This window comes from Chiloscyllium punctatum, chromosome 27, assembly GCF_047496795.1.
Source record: "Chiloscyllium punctatum isolate Juve2018m chromosome 27, sChiPun1.3, whole genome shotgun sequence".
Classification (NCBI taxonomy): Eukaryota; Metazoa; Chordata; class Chondrichthyes; order Orectolobiformes; family Hemiscylliidae; genus Chiloscyllium; species Chiloscyllium punctatum.
Window position 1 is genome coordinate 590,841 of NC_092765.1, and position 23,918 is coordinate 614,758.

General features: G+C 44.7%; 1 protein-coding gene across 1 annotated transcript in view; it reads right to left on the reverse strand.

Annotated features, from left to right (window-relative positions):
• The window catches only part of sync (syncoilin, intermediate filament protein), a 61,971-nt gene extending 44,177 nt beyond the window's left edge, over positions 1 to 17,794 (reverse strand). Inside the window, exon 1 of the mRNA XM_072547894.1 lies at positions 17,746 to 17,794. Within this exon, the coding sequence (XP_072403995.1) occupies positions 17,746 to 17,772 (27 nt within the window). The 5' untranslated portion in view covers positions 17,773 to 17,794. The remainder of the gene's footprint in view (positions 1 to 17,745) is intronic.
• Between the last annotated feature and the right edge of the window lie 6,124 nt (positions 17,795 to 23,918).

The following is a 23,918-nucleotide window of genomic DNA, read 5'->3' on the forward strand; positions in this document are numbered from 1 at the left end:
GGCACCTCTGCCCTCAGATCCCACCCCTCCAACCGTAACAAGGACAGAACGCCCCTGGTGCTCACCTTCCACCCTACCAACCTTCGCATAAACCAAATCATCCGCCGATATTTCCACCACCTCCAAACAGACCCCACTGCCAGGGATATATTTCCCTCCCCACCCCTTATCAAATGCCTTACTGAAATCCAAATACACCACATTAAATGCTTTTCCTTCATCCACCTGTTTTGTCACCTTCTTGAAGAACTCATTAAGGTTTGTGAGGCATGATCAAACCTTCACAAAACCGTGTTGACTGTCCTTATTCTTCTGTAGATGATTATAAATCCTATCTCTTATAACCTTTTCCAATACTTTACATGCTAGCGAAGTAAGGCTCACAGTCTATAATTACCAGGGCTGTCTCTACTCCCCTTCTTGAACATTTGCTATCCTCTAGTCTACTGGCACTATTCCTGTAGACAATGACGACATAAAGATCAAAGCCAAAGGCTTGGCAATCTCCCCCCTGGCTTGAGAATCCCATCTGGCCCAGGGGACTTATCTATTTTCATTATTCCAGAATGGCTAACACCTCCTCCTTGTGAACCTCAATTCCATCTAGTCTAGTAGCCTATATCTCAGTATTCTCCTCAACAACATTTTCTTTTTCCAGTGTGAATACTGACCAAAAATATTCTTTTAGCACTTCCCCTATCTCCTTCTACTCCTCACACAACTTCCCATTATCATCCTTAATTGGCCCTAATCTTTCTCCAGTCATTCTTTTATTCCTGATATATTGAGAGAAAGCTTTAGGGTTTTCCTTGATCCTATCTGCCAATGACTTCTCATGACCCCTCCTGGCTCTTCTTAGCTCTCTCTTTAGGTCTTTCCTGACTAACTTGGAACTGTCAAGTGCCCTAACTGAGCCTTCATGTCTCATTCTAACATAAGCCTTCACTTCTTCTTGACAAGAGATTCAGCTTCTTCAGTAAACCATGGCTCCCTCACTCGACCACATCCTCCCTGCCTGACAGGTTCAGGCTGATCAAGGATATGCAGCAGCTGTTCCTTGAACAAGCTCCACATTTCAATTGTGCCCATCCCCTGAACTTTCCTTCCTCATCCTATGCATCCTAAATCTTGCCTAATCGCATCATAGAACATAGAACAATACAGCGCAGTACAGGCCCTTCAGCCCTCGATGTTCTGCTGACCTGTGAACTAATCTAAGCCCATCACCCTACACTATATCATCATCACCCATATGCTTATCCAAGGATTGTTTAAATGCTCCAAATGTGACTGAGTTAACTACATTGGCAGGCAGGCATTCCACGATCTTACCACTCTCCGAGTGAAGAACCTGCCTCTAACATCTGTCTTAAATCTATCATCCCTCAATTTGCAGCTATGCCCCCTCGTACAAGCAGATGTCATCATCCTAGGAAAAAATCTCACTGTCCACGCTATCTAATCCTCTGATCATCTTGTATGTCTCTATCAAATCCCCTCTTGGCCTTCTTCTCTCCAATGAGAACAGACCCAAATCCCTCAGCATTTCCTCATAAGACCTTCGCTCCAGACCAGGCAACATCCTGGTAAATCTCCTCTGCACCTTTTCCAATGCTTCCACAAACTTCCTGTAATGGGGCGAACAGAACGTTACGCAATACTTCAAGTGAGGCCGCACTAGCATTTTGTACAGTTGCAGCATGACATCACAGCTCTGGAACTCAATCCCTCTACCAATAAAACCTGACACACCGTATGCCGTCTTAATAGCACTATCAACCTGGGTGGCAACTTTCAGGGATCTATGTACATGGACACCAAGATCCCTCTGCACATCCACACTACCAACTATCTTTCCATTGACCAAGTACTCTGCCTTCCTGTTAATTTTCCCAAAGTGCATCACGTCACATTTATCTGCATTAAACTCCATTTGCCACCTTTCAGCCCAGTTCTGCAGTTTATCCAAGTCTCCATTCAACCCGTAACATTTTTCCACACTATCCACCACTCCACCGACTTTAGTATCATCTGCAAACTTACTAACCCATCCGCTTATGCCTGCATCCAAGTTGTTTATAAAAATGACAAACAGCAGTGGTCCCAAAACAGATCCTTGTGGCACACCACTAGTAACCGGACTTCAGGCTGAATATTTGTCATCAACCACCACTCACTGCCTTCTTTCAGAAAGCCAGTTTCTAATCCAAATGCTAAAACACCCTCAATCCCATGCCTCTGCATTTTCTCCATCAGCCTACCATGTGGAACCTTATCAAAGGCTTTACTGAAGTCCATGTATACCACGTCAACTGAACTACCCTCTTCCACATGTTTGGTCACCTTCTCAAAAAACTCTCTGAGGTTTGTGAGACACGACCTGCCCTTGATGAATCCATGTTGACTATTTCCAATCAAATTGTTGCTTGCTCGGTGATTATAAATCCTATCTCTTATAATCCTTTCCAAATCTTTTCCTACAACAGACATAAGGTTCACTGGTCAATAATTACCTGGGTTATCTCTACTGCCCTTCTTGAACAAGGCACAATATTTGTAATCCTCCAGTTCTCTGGTACTAAACCTGTAGACAATTATGACTCAAATATCAAGGCCAAAGCTCGGCCATGTCCTCCCTAGCTTCCCAGAGAAAAAATCCCATCCAGACCAGGGGACTTATCCACTTTTATATATTCTAGAATTGATAACACCTCCTCCTTACTAACCTCAATCATTTCAAGTCTCATGGCCCGTATCTCATTCTTCTCCTCTACAATATTCTCATTTTCCTGAGTGCAAACATATGAGAAATATTCGTTTAGCACCTCTCCAATCTCCACAGGGTCCACACACAACTTCCCACTTCTATCTTTGACTGGCTCTATTCCTACCCTCGTCATCCTTTTATTTCTCACATACCTATAGAAAGCTTTAGGGTTCTCCTTTTTTCTACTTGCTAAAGACTGCTCGTGTCCCCTCCTTGCTCTTCTTAACTCTCTCTTTAAATACTTTCTAGCTATTCTGCAACTCTCCATCGCCGCATCTGAACCATCTTGCCTCAACGTTATATATGCCTCTCTCTTCCGCTTAACAAGAGATATAATTTCTTTAGTAAACTATTTACCATTGCCTTGGAAAGGGAAAGGAGCAGCTACCGAGGGAGGATATTTAATTGGGTAAAAGGAAATTATGACGCTATCAGACAGAAGTTGGGAAGTACAGACTGGGAGCAATTGTGCCACAGAAAGGGCACAGCAGACATGTGGAGACTATTTAAGGAGCAGTTGTTGCGAGTGATGCACGAATTTGTTCCTCTGAGACAGACAAGAAGGACTAAGATTAAGGAACCTGAATGACGAGAACAGAGGAGCTTCTTGTCAAAAGGAAGAAGGCAGATTACGTAAGGTGGAGGAAGCAAGGATCTGGCACAGCTTTAGAGGATTACAGGCTTACTAGAAAGGAGCTCAGAAATGGACTGAGGAGAGTCAGAAGAGGACACGAAAAAGGCTTGGCAAGAAGGATTAGGGAGAACCCAAAGGCATTTTACTCCTATGTGAGGAATAAGAGAATGATCAGGGAGAAGGTAGGGCTGATCAGGGATAGTGGAGGGAACTTGTGCATGGAGTCTGAGCAGCTAGGGGAAACCCTAAATGAGGTTTTTGCTTCAGTTTTCACTAAGAAAAAGGGACCTTGTTGTGAATGAAAACTTTGAGGAGCTGGGATATAGGCTTGACGAGATCAAAATTGATGAAGTTGATGTGCTAGAAAGTTTGGAAAACATTAGGATTAATAAGTCCACAGGGCCAGACCAGATTTATCCCAGGCTGCTCCGGGGAACCGAGAAAGGAGGTTGCTAAGCGCTGCCGAGGATCTTTGCCTCCTCATTCTCTATGGGAGTCGTACTGTAGGATTGGAAGGAGGCAAATGTTGTTCCTTTTTTCGAGGGGAATAGGGAAATCCCTGGCAATTACAGACCAGTCAGTCTTACGTCTGTGATCAGCAAAGTTTTGGAAAGAACTCTGAGGGATAGGATTTATGATTATTTGGCAAAGCATAGTGTGATTAAAGACAGTTCAGCATGGCTTTGTGAGGGGCAGGTCATGCCTCACAAATCTTATTGAGTTCTTTGAGGAGGAGACAAGACAGATTAACGAAGGCCGAGCAGTGGATGTGGTGTATATGGACTTCAGCAAGGCATTTGATAGGGTTCCCCACGGTAGGCTCATTTATAAAATCAGGATGTATGGGATACAGGGAGATTTGGCTATCTGGATTCAGAATTGGCTGGCTGACAGAAGGCAGAGAGTGGTTGTAGATGGAAACTATTCTGCCTGGATGTCAGTGTTGAGTGGGGTCCCACAGGGCTCTGTTCTTGGGCCTCTGCTCTTTGTAGTTTTTATAAATGACTTGGATGAGGAGGTTGAAGGGTGGGTTAGTAAATTTGCAGATGACACAAAGGTTGGAGGTGTCGTTGATAATATCAGGGCTCCTGCAGGCTGCAGCATGACATAGACAGGATACAGAGTGGGGCTGAGAAATGGCAGATGGAGTCAACCTGGATAAATGTGAAGTAATGCATTTTGGAAAGTCGAACTTGAATGCTGAATATAGGATTAAAGACAGGATTCTTGGCAGTGTGGAGGAACAGAGGGATCTGGGTATGCAAATACATAGATCCCTCAAAGTTGCCACCCAAGTGGATAGGGTTGTTAAGAAAGCATATGGTGTTTTGGCTTTCATTAACAGGGGATTCGAGTTTAAGAGCCGCGAGGTTTTGCTACAGCTCTACAAGTCCTTGATGAGACCACACTTGGAATATTGTGTCCAGTTCTGGTTGCCCTACTATATGAAAGATAGAGGCTTTGGAGAGGGTGCAAAGAAGGTTTACCAGGATGCTGCCTGGACTGGAGGGCTTGCCTTACGAAGAAAGGTTGAATAAGCTCAGACATTTCTCTCTGGAGAGAAGGAGGAAGAGAGGAGACCTGATCGAGGTGTACAAAATAATGAGAGGAATAGATAGAGTCAATAGCCAGAGACTTTTCCCCAGGGCAGAATTGACTGGTGCATGGGGTCATAGTTGTAAGGTATTAGGAGAAAGGTATAGAGGAGACATCAGAGATAGGATCTTTACACAGAGAGTTGTGAATGCATGGAATGTTTTGCCAATGGTGGTGGTGGAAGCAGGGTCATTGGGGACATTTAAGTGACTGCTGGACATGCACATGGATAGCAGAGAGTTGAGGAATGTGTAGGTTAAGTTATTATTTTTTACGTCAGGATCAAACCTCAGCACAACATCGTGGGCCTAAGGGCCTGTTCTGTGCTGTACTTATCTATGCTCTATGCTCTAAACCACGGTTCTCTTATCTTTTCACTTCCTCCTTGCCTGACAGGGACACACCTAACAAAGGCACGCAATACCTGCTCCTTAAACCAGCTCCACATTTCAATTGTCCCCATCCTCTGTATTTTGCTGCCCCATTCTATGCCTCCTTAGTCTTGCCTAATGGCATTATAATTGCTCTTTCCCCATTTATAACTCTTGACCTGTGGCATGTACCTATCCCTTTCCATCGCTAAACTAAACGTAACTGAATTATGGTCACTGTCTCCAAAGTACTCACCTATAACTAAATCAAACACCTGGCCTGGTTCATTACGAAGTACCAGATCCAGTGTGGCCTCCCCTCTTGTTGGCCCTTCGATATACTGTGTGAGGAAACCCTCCTGTACACATTGGACAAAAACTGATCCTTCTTATGTAGTAGAGTTACAGCATTTCCAATCAATGTTGGGGAAGTTAAAGACCCCCATAATGACCATCCTGTTCCTTTCAGTCCTACCCAGAATTATTTTGTGATCCTCTCCTCCACCTCCCTGGAACTCTGCGGAAGCCTATAAAAAACTCCCAGCAGTGTGACCTCTCCTCTCCTGTTTCTAATCTCAGCCCATACCACCTCAGTAGACGGGTCCTCGCAAATGTTCTTTCAGCCACCGTCATACTGTCCTTGACTAACAAAGCCACACCTCCCCCTCTTTTACCACCTTCCCTGATTTTGATGAAAGATCTCAACCCTGGAACCTGCAAAATCCATTCCTGACCTTGCTCTGTCCATGTCTCTGAAATGGCCACAACATCAAAGTCCTAGGTACCTATCCATGCTGCAAGCTCACCTACCTTATTCTGGATACTCCTGGCGTTGAAGTAGATACACTTCAAACCAGTTTGCTGTCTGCCAGCACACTCCTGTGACTGTGTAATCCTGTCCCTGTCCTCCCTATTCTCATCTTCCTGTGCACTGGAACTACAACACAGGTTCCTATCCCCCAGCTGAGCTCGTTTAATCCCACCCGAATAGCACTAGCAAATTTCCCTCCCAGGATATTAGTACCCCTCTGGTTCAAGTGAAGCCCATCCTGTTTGTAGAGTCCCACCTTCCCCAGAATGAGCCCCAATTATCCATATACCTGAAACCATCCCTCCTGCACCATCCCTGCAGCCATGTGTTCAGCTGATATCTCTCCCTTTTCTTCACCTCACTATCATGTGGAACGGGTAACATTCCAGAGATAACAACTCTGTTATCACTCTCAGCTTCCACCCTAGCTCCCTGAAATCCTGTCTTACATCCCTGTCCATCTTTCTATGTGGACCATGACTTGGGGCTGGTCACCCTCTCCCTTCAGGACCCTAAAGACACAATCTCAGACATCACAAACTCTGGCATCTGGAAGGCAATGCACCAATCGCGAGTCTCTTTTGTTCCCAGCAAACCTTCTATCTGACCCTCTAACTACCGAGTCGCCAATGACTAACACTCTCCTCCTTTCCCCCCTTCCTTTCTGGGCAACAGGGACAGACTCTGTGCCAGGGACCTGTACCCAACTGCATGCCCCTGGTAAGTCGCACCCCCCTAATAGTATCCAAAACGGTGTACTTGTTTTTCAGGGAAACGACCACAGGGATCCCTGCATGGACTGTTTTCTCCGTCTTCGAACAGTCACCCAGCTTTCTTCGTGCCTTGGAGTAACTACTTCCCTGTAACTCTTATCTATCACAGTCTCTGCCTCCCGAATGATCTGAAGTTCATCCAGCACCTACTCCAGTTCCTTAACACGGTCTTGGAGGAGCAAGAGTTGGGTGCACTTCCTGTAGATGTACTTGAATGGGACACTAATGACGTCCCTCACCTCCAACATAATGCAGGAGGAACACTGCCATCCCTACTAGTCCCCATATCAGAAAGTAAAAAAGAGAAGCTTATCTGATGTGTCCCTGGTCTTTAAGGTTAGAGGAGGTGGATGGGTGGGAGGCCCTACAAGGGTAGGGGCTGAAAATGTGTTGCTGGAAAAGCGCAGCAGGTCAGGCAGCATCCAAGGAGCAGAAGAATCGACGTTTCGGGCATGAGCCCTTCTTCAGGAAGGGCTCATTCCTGAAGAAGGGCTTATGCCCAAAACATCAATTCTCCTGTTCCTTGGATGCTGCCTGACCTGCTGCACTTTTTTTCAGCTCTGATCTCCAGCACCTGCAGTCCTCACTTTCTCCGACAAGGGTAGGGTCTCAGGTTTAGAAAACACTCACTTATACAGCTGAGGAGAAAGAAAAGTCCCTCCTTTCCCAGAAGCCTCTGCTCTCTGAGGTGCTGCTGCCACTGACACTCGAAGTAAGCTTTTAAAGTTTTAAATCAGTGACTCACCTTTCCCGACAGGCTCCCGATCATAATTGCCTTTCCCTCAGCAATAACCCTTGCTCTGTGTTATATATCTATCCCTTTCCATCGCTAAAGTAAACATAACCAAATTGTGGTCACTATCACCAAAGTGCTCACCTACCTTCAAATCTAATACGTGGCCAGGCTCATTACCCCAGTACCAAATCCAATGTGGCCTCGCCTTCTGTTGGCTTGTATATACACTGTGTCAGGAAGCACTCCTGTACACACTGGACAAAAACTGACCCATCTACAGTATTTGACCTATAGTATTTCCAGTCAATATTTGAAAAGTTAAAGACCCCATAACAAATACCCTGTTACTCTCACTCCTATCCAGAATCATCTTTGCTATCCTTTCCTCCACATCTCTGGAACTATTTGGAGGCCTATAGAAAACCCCCAACAGAGTGAACTCTCCTTTCTTGTTTCTAACCTCAGCCCAAACTACCTCAGTAGACAAGTCCTCAAATGTCCTTTCTGCCACCATAATACTATCCTTGACTAACAATCCCACACTTCTCCCTCTTTTACCAACTTCTCTCTTCTTATTGAAACATCTAAATCCCGGAACCTGCAACAACCATTCCTTTCTCTGCTTTATCCATGTCTCCAAAATGGCCACAACATCGAAGTCCCAGGTACCAACCCAGGCTGCAAGTTCACCCACTTTATTCTGGATGCTCCTGGCGGTGAAGTAGACACACTTCAAACCATCTTCCTGCTTGCCGGTGAACTCTTGCGACTTGAAATTTCATTCCTGAACTCACTACTCTCAACCTCCTGGACATTGGAATTCCAATTTATGTCCCCATCCCCCTGCTGAATTAGTTTAAATCCTCCCAAAGAGCATCAGCAAATTTTCCCCTCAGGGTATTGGTACCCCTCTGGTTCAGGTGTAGATCATCCTGTTTGTAGAGGTCCCACCTACCCCAGAATGAGCCTCAATTATCCAGGTATCCAAAACTCTCCCTCCTGCACCATCCCTATAGCTATGTGTTCAACTCCTCTCTTTCCCCATTCCTTGACTCACTAGCACGTGGGACGGGCAACAAACCAGAGACAACAACTCTGTTCCAATGTTTAGCTTTCACCCACCCTCCCTGAATTTCTGTCTTATATCCCCATTCCTGATACTGACTGAGGAATACACTGTCCATTCAGTAAACAGATCAGGGATTGTCCAATAACTTAATCTTCTGGGGAAATAGGGAAAATTTAGAATTTTAGTTATAGAAATTTACAGTACAGAAGAGGCCCTTCAGATTATTGTGTCTGTAATGGTCCCTGAAAGAGCGACCCAGTTCGTCCCATTCTCCAACCCTATCCCCATACCCTCAAATTTAATCACTTTTCAAATATATATCCAGCTATGTTTTGAAACATCCTAAAGAATCCACAACTCCACCACATTTTTTTTTGGTGGGGTAGGGGTGGGGAGTGCCAGCATGGTACCCCAGTGGTTAGCACTGCTGCCTCACAGCTCTAGGGACTCCGGCTCAATTCCAGCCTTGGGCAAAGTCTGTGTGGAGTTTGTACATTCTTCCCAGTGTCTGTGTGGGTTTCCTCCCACAATCCAAAGATGTGAATTGGCCATGCCAAATTACCCATAGTGTTCAGGGATGTGTAGATTGGTTACATTAGTCAGGGGCTAAGTGCAGGGGATTGGGTCTGGGTTAATGTGGACTTGTTGGGCTTTAGGGCCTGTTTCCACACTGTAGGGATTCTAATTCTAACTCTCCCAGGCAGTACATTCCAAATTCTAGCAACTCTCTGAGTAAAGAAGTTTCTCCTCATCTCACTCCTAGCTCTTTTGCTTACTTGAAATTGTGACTCCTAGTTACTGACATACACACACATCATCTATTACATCCGCTGCACCCGATGTGGCCTCCTCTATATTGGGGAGACAGGCCGCCTACTTGCGGAATGTTTCAGAGAACACCTCTGGGACACCCGGACCAACCAACCCAACCACCCCGTAGCCCAACACTTCAACTCCCCCTCCCACTCCACCAAGGACATGCAGGTCCTTGGACTCCTCCATCGCCAGACCATGGCAACACGGCGGTTGGAGGAAGAACGCCTCATCTTCCGCCTGGGAACCCCCAAACAAAAGGGATGAACTCAGATTTCTCCAGTTTCCTAATTTCACCTCCCCCCACCTTGCCTCAGTCAAATCCCTCGAACTCAGCACCGCCTTCCTAACCTGCAATCTTCTTCCTGACCTCTCCGCCCCCACCCCACTCTGGCCTATCACCCTCACCTTCACCCTCCCTCCACCTATCGCATTCTCAACGCCCCTCCCCCAAGTCCCTCCTCCCTACCTTTTATCTTAGACTGCTGGACACACTTTCCTCATTCCTGAAGAAGGGCTTATGCCCGAAACATCGATTTCCTGTTCCTTGGATGCTGCCTGACCTGCTATGCTTTTCCAGCAATACATTTTCAGCTCTGATCTCCAGCATCTGCAGTCCTCACTTTCTCCAGTAAAGACAGTGTATCCTTCTTTACCCTGTTAAAAAATTTCAAAGCTTTGAACACCTCAATAAAGTTTCATCTTCGTCTTCTCTGCTTCAAGGAGAATAAGCCCAATTTCTCTAATCTTTCCTTACATCAAAAATCTCTCATTATTGGCATCATTCTAGTAAATCTCCTTTGAACTCTCACTGGGACTTTAACATCCTTTCTTAAATAAGGAGCCCAGAACTGAACACAATGATGCAAATGTGGTCTGACCGATGATTTGCAGAAATCTTTCATCACTTTTTTGCTTTTGTACTCAATGCTTCTATTTATAAACCCAAGGATCCTATAGGCCTTCTGAACAACTGTTTCAACTTGCCTAGCCAACTTCAGAGAATTATGCACTTGAACCCTGAGGTCCCTCTGCTCCTGTACTCCCCTCAGAGTTGTACCATTGGGCCTGTATTGTCTCTCCATGTTTGTTCTACCAAAATGCATTACTTCAAATTTCTCTGCAGTGAAATTCTTCTGCCAGGGGTTTGCCCATTTGACCAACTTGTCAATGTCTGTCTGAAGCTGTACAGTCATTCTCACAATTCATTATTCTCACTAGCTTAGTATCATCTACAAATTTAGAAATGTTGTCCTCAACAGCCATCTCCAAATTATTTATATAAAACAGAAAAAGCAAGGGTCCCAGATTGATCTCAGAAATGTCCTATCCTCTGTTTTCTTTCTTTCAGACAACTTCTAACCTATGCTATCAAAGAGCCAGCTATCCTAAACATTTCCAATTTGCTAACCAACTTTACAATGTGGCACTGTAGCAATTGCTTTCTGAAAATCCAAATATATAACATTTACAGCACTACCCTCCTCCACTGCCTTTGTCACCTTGTCAAATGACTCAATTTTGTCACAATATAAGTGTATTACAGGGAAATAGCGTAATAAATAACAATAGAATCACATTATATCAACCTGGGGGTTCAAGTGCTACCTAAATTCCAATATTAGCAGGTATTAGTGCAGAGGTAAACAGACTAGATACAAGGGTAAAGAAGGTCATAATTGAATCAGGTTTTATTAATTTTATTTTCATTGATAGAACATAGAACATAGAACAATACAGCACAGAACAGGCCCTTCGGCCCACGATGTTGTGCCGAACTTCTATCCTAGATTAAGCACCCATCCATGTACCTATCCAAATGCCGCTTAAAGGTCGCCAATGAATCTGACTCTACCACTCCCACGGGCAGCGCATTCCATGCCCCCACCACTCTCTGGGTGAAGAACCCACCCCTGACATCTCCCCTATACCTTCCACCCTTCACCTTAAATTTATGTCCCCTTGTAACACTCTGTTGTACCCGGGGAAAAAGTTTCTGACTGTCTACTCTATCTATTCCTCTGATCATCTTATAAACCTCTATCAAGTCACCCCTCATCCTTCGCCGTTCCAACGAGAAAAGGCCGAGAACTCTCAACCTATCCTCGTATGACCTACTCTCCATTCCAGGCAACATCCTGGTAAATCTTCTCTGCACCCTCTCCAAAGCTTCCACATCTTTCCTAAAGTGAGGCGACCAGAACTGCACACAGTACTCCAAATGTGGCCTAACCAAAGTCCTGTACAGCTGCAACATCACCTCACGACTCTTGAATTCAATCCCTCTGCTAATGAACGATAATACTCCATAGGCCTTCTTACAAACTCTATCCACCTGAGTGGCAACCTTCAAAGATCTATGTACATAGACCCCAAGATCCCTCTGTTCCTCCACCTGACCAAGAACCCTACCATTAACCCTGTATTCCGCATTCTTATTTGTTCTTCCAAAATGGACAACTTCACACTTGGCAGGGTTGAACTCCATCTGCCACTCCTCAGCCCAGCTCTGCATCATATCTAAGTCCCTCTGCAGCTGACAACAGCCCTCCTCACTGTCCACAACTCCACCTATCTTTGTATCATCTGCAAATTTACTGACCCACCCTTCGACTCCCTCATCTAAGTCATTAATAAAAATTACAAACAGCAGAGGGCCCAGAACTGATCCCTGCGGAACTCCACTTGTAACTGGACTCCATGCTGAATATTTACCATCTACCACCACTCTCTGACTTCGACCGGTTAGCCAGTTTTCTATCCAATTGGCCAAATTTCCCTCTATCCCATGCCTCCTGACTTTCCGCATAAGCCTACCATGGGGAACCTTATCAAATGCCTTACTAAAATCCATGTACACTACATCCACTGCTCTACCCTCATCCACATGCTTGGTCACCTCCTCGAAGAATTCAATAAGACTTGTAAGGCAAGACCTACCCTTCACAAATCCGTGCTGGCTGTCCCTAATCAAGCAGTGCCGTTCCAGATACTCGTAAATCCTATCCCTCAGTACCCTTTCCATTACTTTGCCTACCACAGAAGTAAGACTAACTGGCCTGTAATTCCCGGGGTTATCCCTATTCCCTTTTTTGAACAGGGGCACAACATTCGCTACTCTCCAGTCCCCTGGTACCACCCCCGTTGCCAGTGAAGACGAGAAGATCATTGCCAACGGTACTGCAATTTCCTCTCTTGCTTCCCACATAATCCTAGGATATATCCCGTCAGGCCCGGGGGACTTGTCTATCCTCAAGTTGTTCAAAATGTCCAACACATCTTCCTTCCTAACAGATATCTCTTCTAGCTTATCAGTCCGTTTCACACTCTCCTCTTCAACAATACAGTCCCTCTCGTTCGTAAATACTGAAGAGAAGTACTTGTTCAAGACCTCTCCTATCTCTTCCGACTCAATACACAGTCTCCCACCACTGTCCTTGATCGGACCTACCCTCGTTCTCGTCATTCTCAGGTTTCTCACATACGCATAGAATGCCTTGGGGTTATCCTTGATCCTATCCGCCAGGGATTTTTCATGCCCTCTCTTAGCTCTCCTAATCCCTTTCTTCAGGTCCCTTCTGGCTATCCTGTATCCCTCCACTGCTCTGTCTGAACCTTGTTTCCTCAACCTTATGTAAGCCTCCTTCTTCCTCTTTACTAGACATTCAACCTCCCTCGTCAACCAAGGCTCCCTCACACGACCATTTCTTTCCTGCCTGATCGGTACATACATATCAAGGACACGTCGTATCTGCTCCTTGAAAAAGTCCCACATTTCCACCACATCCTTCCCTGACAGCCTATGCTCCCAACGTATGCTCCTCAAATCCTGTCTTACAGCATCGTAATTTCCCTTCCCCCAATTGTAAAAACTTCCTTGTTGTGTGCACCTATCCCTCTCCATAACCAAGGTGAAAGTGACAGAATTGTGGTCGCCATCACCAAAATGTTCACCCACTAACAAGCCCACCACTTGTCCCGGTTCGTTACCGAGTACCAAATCCAATATGGCCTCCCCTCTGGTTGGACAATCTACATACTGCGTTAGAAAAGCTTCCTGGACACACTGCACAAACACCGCCCCATCCAATCTACTTGATCTAAAGAGCTTCCAATCAATATTTGGGAAGTTGAAGTCGCCCATGACTACGACCCTGTGGCTTCTGCACCTTTCCAAAATCTGTTTCCCAATCTGTTTCTCCACATCTTTGCTGCTATTGGGGGGCCTATAATAAACACCCAACAAGGTGACTGCACCTTTCCTATTTCTGACTTCAGCCCATACTACCTCCAGAGGCAGATCGCCCTCAAACTTCCTTTCTGCAGCCGTTATACCATTTCTAATTAGCAATGCCACCCCCCCTCCTTTTTTACCACCCTCCCTAATCTTACTGAAACATCTGTAACCAGGAACCTCCAACAGCCATTCCTGTCCCTCATCTATCCATGTTTCCGTGATGGCTACAACATCGTAGTCCCAGGTACCGATCCATGCCTTAAGTTCACCCACCTTATTTCTGATACTCCTTGCATTGAAGTATACGCACTTGAGCCCATCTCTGTGTCCGTAAGTAGTCCCTGTCAGTGCTACCTTCTCCACAGCCTCCCTACAGTCTTGGACATCCTGACACACAGCTAGCTTACTTGCTGGACTACAAGTCCGGATCCCATCCCCCTGCCAAATTAGTTTAAACCCCCCCGAAGAGTGCTAGCAAACCTACCCCCCAGGATATTGGTGCCCTTCTGGTTCAGGTGCAACCCGTCCTGTTTATACAGGTCCCACCTTCCCCAGAATGCAGTCCAATTGTCCAAATATCTGAAGCCCTCCCTCCTACACCATCCTTGCAGCCACGTGTTCAACTGCACTCTCTCCCTATTCTTTGCCTCTCTGTCACGTGGCACCGGCAACAACCCAGAGATGACGACTCTGTCTGTCCTAGCTTTTAGCTTCCAGCCTAACTCCTTGAGCTCTTGAATGACCTCCCCGCCCCTCTTCCTACCTATGTCGTTGGTGCCAATGTGTACCACGACTTCTGGCTGCACACCCTCCCCCTTAAGGATTCTGAAGACACGGTCCGAGACGTCTCGGACCCTAGCACCCGGGAGGCAACAAACCATCCGAGAGTCTCGCCCATGTCCACAGAACCGCCTGTCCGTCCCTCTAACTAGAGAGTCCCCTATAACTAGCGCTCTCTTCTTCTCCCCCTTTCCCTTCTGAATCTCAGAGCCACAGACCCCTTCACTGCAGCTTACACCTGCAAGGCTGTCCCCCCCAACAGTTTCCAAAGCTGCATACTTATTTTTTAGGGGAACGACTACAGGGGAACCCTGCACTGCCTGTTTCTTCCCCTTCCCACCTCTAACTGTTACCCAGCTACCTCTGTTCTCTGGCGTAACTATGTCCCTGTAGCTTCTATCGATCACCCTCTCAGCCTCTCTAATAATCCTCAGCTCATCCAGTTCCAGTTCCAGTTCCCTAACTCGTTCGGTGAGGATCAGGATCTGACTGCATTTCCTGCACACGAAGTCGGCAGGAGTATCGGTGGTCACCCCTACCTCAAACATCCTGCAGGAGGAACATTCCACCGCCTGTGCTGCCATGACTGTACACTGTCTCCAAAAACAAGAACACTGAGTCAATAACCTGTGGACTTTAAAGTTAGGTTAGAGGAGGAGGGTGGGGGGGAGGCCCTACGAAAGTAGGACCTGGGGTCTAGAACACACCCACTCAAATACTAATCACTTACCTTCCCGCCCAGCTATGCGCTCCAACCTCACTTCATTCATGTTATTCATTTCTTTGTTCATTCATTGATGAAAGCTTTTTTTTATCAAGGTTGCCCTATGACAGGGTGTGAAAGCAACTTGATTTTAGCTCCCATTATCAAAATCTTCCAAATCCTTTCCTGTTACACTTCCTCCTTTAAGCTACAGCTGTTAAAACTTTGATTATATTTTCACTAGTAATTGATTTACTTTATTAACCATCTATTCTTTTCAACTTTATCAGCGATTTGGCATATGTCTTGATCTTTTTTCAATGTTATACAATTTTAAAAATCCTGCCCTTCTGTTTTTCCCTCAGATATTCTGATTAAGGTCTGCATCTTGCCATTTGGGAGCTGAAGGTACATGGGAGGAGGTCTTTCAGCCCAACGAGCCTGTTCCTCATTCAATATATGAGCACAGCTGGTCGCAGACTTTACTGCCTATTACATGCCTCATAACCCTGTACACTGCTGAAATCTATCAATCTCAACCTTAAACATGCTCAAAGACGGAGCTGCCACAGTTTTCTGTGGTAAAGAATTCCAAAGGTTCACAACTCTTTGAGAAAAATAATTTCTCCTTATCTTGGACCTAAGTGGTATCTCTACCATTTTTAAATTGTGCCTCCTGATCTTAGACTCTCCAACCAGGGGAAATATCTTAGTTGTGTTGATCCTGTCTATCCCTTTTAAGTATTTTGTAAGTCTCAATGAGATAATCTCTGATCTTTAAAAATTTTGAGAATACAGGCCCATTATCCCAATCTCTCTTCATAGGACAGACCTACCATCCATAAACAGGTCTGGTGAACCTTTGTTGTACTCCCTCTGTGGCGATAACATTTTTCCTGAGACAAGAAAATCAAAACTGCGGTTGAGTACTCCAGGTGTAATCTAATCAAGCTTCTCTACAATTGAAGCAAAATTTTATTACTCCTGTACTCAAGTCCTCTTGCAATGAAGATTAAAATGCCATTATCCTTCCTAATAGCTTGCTGCACCTGCATATTAGCCTTTGGAGAGTTATCGACAAGGACACCGAGGTCCCTTTGTAATACCAACACTTTGTAACCTCTTACTTTTTAAGAAATGCTCTGCACATTGGTTTCTCTTACCCAGTGAAGAACCTCACATTGTTTCATATCACATTTTGTCTGCCATGATCCTTGCCATTTCCTCAGCCTAACCAAACTTTCCTGAAGCCACTTTCTATCTTCCTCACACATTCTCACTTAATTTCGTACCATTCACAGATTTGGAAATAGTACATTTGGTCCCCAAGTCAAAATTAGTAAGACTGTTTATAACTGTAATCTCAATGTTTTATATTGTCTCAATGCATGCTCAGCTCTGAACCAGGTCATCATAGGTTTAGCTTAAGGGAACAAAATATTATTACCTCACCATCTTTTGTCTTAAAGTCATATGTATTTGGATTAGTTATTTCAGTATTAAAAATCAGTTTAAAGGCTATTAAGCAAATTCCAGCACTTATTTCATATGATCAGAATGCAGTGTTTCAGTAAGTGTCTACATTTGTTTCTTTCACATCGTCCATTTCCCCTTTGGGGATTTGTTTTTGAAGGATTAACAGGCTTATTATTAACCTGTCAAACAGAATCATGAACATTTCCTTCTATGGTGAACACAACTTGCATGGGACTGAAATCCTGAAGCTCTGACTAAGAGGCAGGTGAACACTATGTACTGAAACGCAAGAACTTTGACAGCTAGAGTCCATTTCTCCATGTTATTCATCATTGCACAGTTTCTTCCACTGAGAATTCATTCTTTCAGTCAATTCAAGACAATTCCACGTCAGAATTACTAAAAACCAATGATTCAACATGTTTTAAATGTCTCCTTTGTGCTATAGCCCTCAACAAATTTGAACAATGTATTTATTTAAATGCATTTGAAATTCTTAAACTACTTAGATTAAAATAAAAAGAATCAAAATTAAAGTAACATTTTCACTGACCACCACAAATTACTTTATCACTGAATATGATTTCACGTGTCTTACATATCTAGCCATATTTTTAATGCAGTAAATTAAACATGACAGATGCAATAAAATGTATGGAAAAATACATGAAATCCAATTGTAGATTTATTCTGATGTCTAACTCGTCTAAATCTCCAAATGTTGCAGTTCAAGGAATCTGCTGAGACTGAAATTGTGCTGTGGTTACACAAACAGATAAAATAAAGAAAAAGATGGTTTTTCAAACTTTAGCTGGTGTGCTCTGGTTTTGACAGCTCTCAGTCATGCTTAACCTTTCATTAAAATTGACAAGTAATTACCTGCAGATATTGAAAAGGACAAATTTAAACTCTCTGTTAAAACTTATTAGAATACAGTTTAGAATATATACAGCAGGATAAAGTAAAGACCTTACTGTACCTTGTGTGAGCCCCACACAGCTTCCATGTAAGATTTAGCCAATGCTAAAATAAAGTATGGACTGTTGTTAAGAATAGCCAGCAGGGAATGAAGTTGACCTCAGAGACAGATTAACTTACTTCATCAGCTGCTAACTGATACTTCATATCTATGGCATTTCGTTTGGATCATAACTCAAAATTACTTGAGTGCATTAGTTTCACATGGAACATCTAATTGAACAAATACATTATTATAAATAGAACTTTTGTGTTTAATTAGGACATATCTTTTGGAGAATTAATTATTTTCACCAGTCAATTTATGGACACATTTAAAAGAAATGGCACACAAATATTTTTAGCTTCTTTAATAAATTCGTGGGACATGGATTCCTGTCTGACCAAATGCTCCGAACAAGCTGGATGTTGAGAAAACCCGATATGGAGTGCACCCCATGTGAATTCCCACTTGGTCTGAATGAACTCCATGCTGTAGAAGATCAAACTGCATCTCAGCACACAATCCATGAGCACCAGCTGCATGCACCCTGTTCACAGACATTGCCATCCAACCCTGATGACCATCATTACACCTTTCTGATCACTTCCAGGTCACTCAGGAAGGGCAGACTTGCATTGTAACATTCACCAACAACTAACACTGAAAGGCTGCAATACAATCACTTTGCACATATAGACCCAGCTCCCAGAGTGGACCAGGCTGCTCCCAGGCCTACACCCTATCATTGTGCTTATTCATTTAGTGTCTATCTGGATGTTCACAGTGCCCTGCATTGTTGTGGCCCAGTCACACAGAGTGATGCCTGCTAGTGTCTTGATGCTTCCGGCAGAGTCTGAAGACTCTCTGTGCTGCTGGATTGAAATACTGCTTAGCATATAGACAGCCAGAGAGACAGACAGACACAGAGACAGTGGGTCATTGTGGATCTGCCTGGTGAGTGCGGTGGGGACGACAGTTCCATTCATTGAGACATCAATCTAACACCTGCCTGTGCAGCAAACACACTGCCCACTTATTCAACTAATCGGCCATGTCCGAAAGGGGGTGGTGGCTACACCTGATCCCCAACAGGAGGTACTGCTGTCAGTCAGTGAGTCCCAGTAGTGTCCGTCACTGGAAGAGTCCACATACAATCCAGGGACTTGGCCACAATCAATCAGCTCACAGTCAGCAGATATGTCACAGTCTGGGGGAGTGGGCAGTGGTCACTGCTGTACGGTCAATGGATGTGTCACAGACGGGGGAGTGGGCAGTGGTCACTGCTCTATGGTCAGCGGATGTGTCACAGACTGGGGGAGTGGGCAGTGGTCACTGCTCTATGGTCAGCGGATGTGTCACAGTCCGGGGGAGTAGGCAGTGGTCACTGCTGTATGGTCAGTGGATGTGTCACAGTCCGGGGGAGTGGGCAGTGGTCACTGCTGTATGGTCAGTGGATGTGTCACAGTCCGGGGGAGTGGGCAGTGGTCACTGCTGTATGGTCAGTGGATGTGTCACAGTCTGGGGGAGTGGGCAGTGGTCACTGCTGTATGGTCAGTGGATGTATCACAGTCTGGGGGAGTGGGCAGTGGTCACTGCTGTACGGTCAGTGGATGTGTCACCGTCCGGGGGAGTGGGCAGTGGTCACGGCTGTACGGTCAGTGGATGTGTCACAGACCGGGGGAGTGGGCAGTGGTCACGGCTGTACGGTCAGTGGATGTGTCACAGACTGGGGAAGTGGGCAGTGGTCACTGCTGTACAGTCAGTGGATGTGTCACAGTCCAGGGGAGTGGGCAGTGGTCACTGCTCTATGGTCAGCGGATGTATCACAGTCCGGGGAAGTGGGCAGTGGTCACTGCTCTATGGTCAGCGGATGTATCACAGTCCGGGGGAGTGGGCAGTGGTCACTGCTGTACGGTCAGTGGATGTGTCACAGTCCAGGGGAGTGGGCAGTGGTCACTGCTCTATGGTCAGCGGACGTATCACAGTCCGGGGAAGTGGGCAGTGGTCACTGCTGTACGGTCAGCTGCAGGCAGGGGAAATAGCATATTGTCAGTCAGGGAGCTGCCAACTCACCTGCAGGGGTCTGCTCCATCAGGTCTCGGAGCTGCGTGTCGGAGTCAGTCAGAGATCTGGAATAAATTCAGTCCTGGGAGTCCATCTGTTGATCTTGCAGAAAGGTCGAAGGGGGATTTGCAGGGGCTCTGAGGGAATATAAGGGAGAAGGTTATTGCAGTGCACCATGTAGTTGGTCTATTCTGTTGCCACTGTAAACTTGTAGCAGAGGGAGTTGGTGCATGTGGTGCCAATCATGAGGGTCACTTTCTCCTAGATGAATGTTGTTGGAGCTGCACACGTCCAGACAAATGCAAAATATTCCATCACACTCCTGGCTTGTGTCCTGTAGATGGTGGTCAGACATCAGAAGCCACCACCATAAAATACTCAATTTCTGACCTGCCATTGTGGCCATTGCATTTATATGGCTGGTCTAGTTCAGTTACTGATAATGGCAACTCCCAGGATGTTGATAGTGAGGTTTCAGTGATGCTGAGGTTATTGAATGCCAAAGAGAGGTGGTTCGGTTCTTCTTGTCGGAGATGGTCATTGCCTGTATTTGTGTGGTGCCAATGTTACTTGCCACTTATCAGCTGATCACACTGTTTCAGAAGTTCAAAATGGAACTGAATACTGCAAACATTAATGAAAATCCCCAATTCCAATGTTCTCATGTCACAGCTATTGATGATTGGGTTTAGTGCACTGTCCTGAGGAAGTCCTGAGACAGAGATAATTGGCCTCCAACAACTGCAACCCTCTACCTTGGTGCTGGGTATAACTCTTTGTTTTACATTTAATTATGATATTTCATTTTTATTTTTGTGCCCATTAATGTGACAATGTCATTGACAATAGACAATAGACAATAGACAATAGATGCAGGAGTAGGCCATTCTGCCCTTCGAGCCTGCACCGCCATTCAATATGATCATGGCTGATCATTCCTAATTAGTATCCTGTTCCAGCCTTATCTCCATACCCCTTGACTCCACTATCTTTAAGAGCTCTATCCAATTCTTTCTTAAAAGAATCCAGAGACTGGGCCTCCACTGCCCTCTGGGGCAGAGCATTCCACACAGCCACCACTCTCTGGGTGAAGTAGTTTCTCCTCATCTCTGTCCTAAATGGTCTACCCCGTATTTTTAAGTTGTGTCCTCTGGTTCGGCACTCCCCCATCAACGGAAATATGTTCCCTCCTGCCAGAGTGTCCAGTCCTTTCATAAGCCTATACGTTTCAATCAGATCCCCTCTCAGTCTTCTAAACTCAAGGGTATACAAGCCCAGTCGCTTCAGTCTTTCCGTGTAAGGCAATCCTGCCATTCCAGGAATTGACCTCGTGAACCTACGCTGCACTCCCTCAATTGCTGGAAAGTAGAAAATTAACATTAAGTAAGAAGAGGCTAATCTGGCCAACCAGTTGCTGAGCAATGGAAAAGAAAACTGAAGAACTGCAGATGTTGGAAATCAGAAACAAAAGCAGAAATTGCTGGAAAAGCTCAGCAGGTCTGGCCACATCTGTGGAGAGAAATCAGAGATTGGATCCGGGGACCCTTTGTCAGAACCATTCTCTTGCTCCTCCCACCTTTAAGCATTTCTCATTTGATCACTGTGAATTCTTAAGTCTTTGATATTAGCTCTTATTGAGACCTGAGTGGGTGAGAGAGTGAGCTAAGTTAGTACAAAATCTGTCAAATTATTGTGCTGGGGGCACATCCTTGTTGGAAGTTGTTTAAAGTTAGACAAAGTTATTTTTGATTACATTTCATTATTTTCCAGGGGATCTTGAATCCTGACCTTTGACATTGAAAGATTCTGTACCAATCAAACCCTCTGTGTCATTCAATTCCTTTCTTATAAAAAGGTCAAAAACTCAGCAATTGAAATGAAATGCCGATACACCATCTAAACTCATTCCATATTTTGTACAGCTTTAAACATTTCCATATTCCTTTCACTTTACTTTCTCATTCATATCTTCAGCCTGAAGAATGTAATTTTGCAATACCTAACCATCAACTACAACTTTCTTTTAGACAGTGTCAAAGTGCTTCACTAAACCATGGAAGGAATATTATGGGTAAGGTTTAAGATGCAAAAAGACATATTGGACTTGGGACGTTATCCATATTTCTTTCTCCACAGATGCTACCAGACCAGAGGAGTTTTCCCAGGACCTTCTGTTTTTATTTCAGAATTACAACATCTGCTGATTTTGCTTTTATTTTAAGGAACTTTAGGACCTGTGTTGAAACGCCAAATGTATATTTTAAATAATAATTTCAAAGAGGAGAGGGAGGTGAAGAGATTGTGGAAGGAATTGTAGTGTTTATACAGCTGATTGCATAGCTGGTAATGGTGAGGCAAAGGAAGAGAGGATACACAAGAAGGCATAAATGAACATATGAGTTAGGTGCAGAAGTAGCCATTTGGGTCCTCAAACCTGCTCCCCTAATCAAAAGGATCCTGGCTGACCTATTTATGTTTCAAATTTCACATTCCCATCTATCCCTAGTAACCCTCAATATCTCTGCCTAGCAACAACTTATGCATCACTGCCTTAGAAATATTCAACCTCTGAGCAATGTTCCTCTAAGCCAAGTGTCTCTGAGGTGGTTGGTGTGATGGCCTTCCAATGTAAAGATTTCAGTTTTGGAAGTCAGCCCAAACAAAGAAAAAAAATTAGAGAGAGTATTGTTTCTGAGGCAGAGTTCTAAAGTCTCTCAACCTCTGAGAGAAAAAATCCCATCCCCAACCTAAAATATTGGAACTGGAGGACTGCAAAGATCTTAGAGGATTGCACAGATAGTCAACTTTACAGAGAGATGGAGGGGAGAGTCTGTAGAGGGACCACAACTTTTTTTTAAACTTCGCTTTCAATCCTGCTTGTTGCAATGTTGCTACTTTCCTTCACATTGTTCATAACTTTTCATTAGTCACTGTAGTCACCATTTCTGTCCCAATTCTGTTGACATGGAAAAGGTGGAGAAGGGGATAAACTGAGTTTTTCTTGGCAAGGGCACAACTGGTTAGCACTGCTGCCTCACAGCGCCAGAGACCCGGGTTCAATTCCCGCCTCAGGCGACTGACTGTGTGGAGTTTGCACATTCTCCCCGTGTCTGCGTGGGTTTCCTCCGGGTGCTCCGGTTTCCTCCCACAGTCCAAAGATGTGCAGGGCAGGTGAATTGGCCATGCTAAATTGTCCGTAGCGTTTGGTAAGGGGTAGATGTAGGGGTATGGGTGGGTTGCGCTTCGGCGGGGCGGTGTGGACTTGTTGGGCCAAAGGGCCTGTTTCCACACTAATCTAATCTAAAAAAAACTACCTCGACTATGTTTACCATAACTCTTCTATCATTTCCTGATTGGCTACTCATTGCTGCTAAGATGGCAGTTGCATTTATTGTGCAGGTGGAATTGTGTTGGGGATCCCACTAGATGGGAATCTCTGATCTGCATTTCCTTTGTATATTCCATATCTCCCATGTATCCTCGATAGTTCTTCAATCAGTATCCAACATGGGCAAACCTTTGGAGCCATGTAACAGCAGTAGTATTTGGTTGAAATGTACTTGATAAAAGTGTTCTGACAACCTAACATAGCTATCTCTCAAATATGCAATCTTTATACTGCAAGGGAATCTACAGACCCCTTGAAAAAACGCTAAATTCCCTCAAGTGGACATTGAATTCTGAAAATAAACATCCATTCAGAAGCCATATCACAAATGGATAGTTCTTTACAAATTCTGAAAACTGTGAATCAAACTGTGTATACAACCACCTGCAAAGCTACTTTTGAAACTCAGTCAAACATTCACAATAGACACAAACAGTCAAAACAAACCACAACACATGCAGACCAGGCTCCCACAGAAACTGAAAGAACAGATTGGGGATTTTCCACCAAACACCATCACTTGGCCAGTCATTCAAAGCAGGGCTAGTTTTTTTTTAATCCCCAAGTCCTTTTATTTCAAAGATTCTATGGACATTTAAACCACTTCACACTCAGCATCCCCAAGTTCTGTTTTCTACAGGATTGATTTCCTTTCTCTTTGTCCTATGAGAAAAATACTCTCAAGTGTCTCAATAATTCAACAAACACATTACTCTCGCACCTCCCATCCCAATGGTCG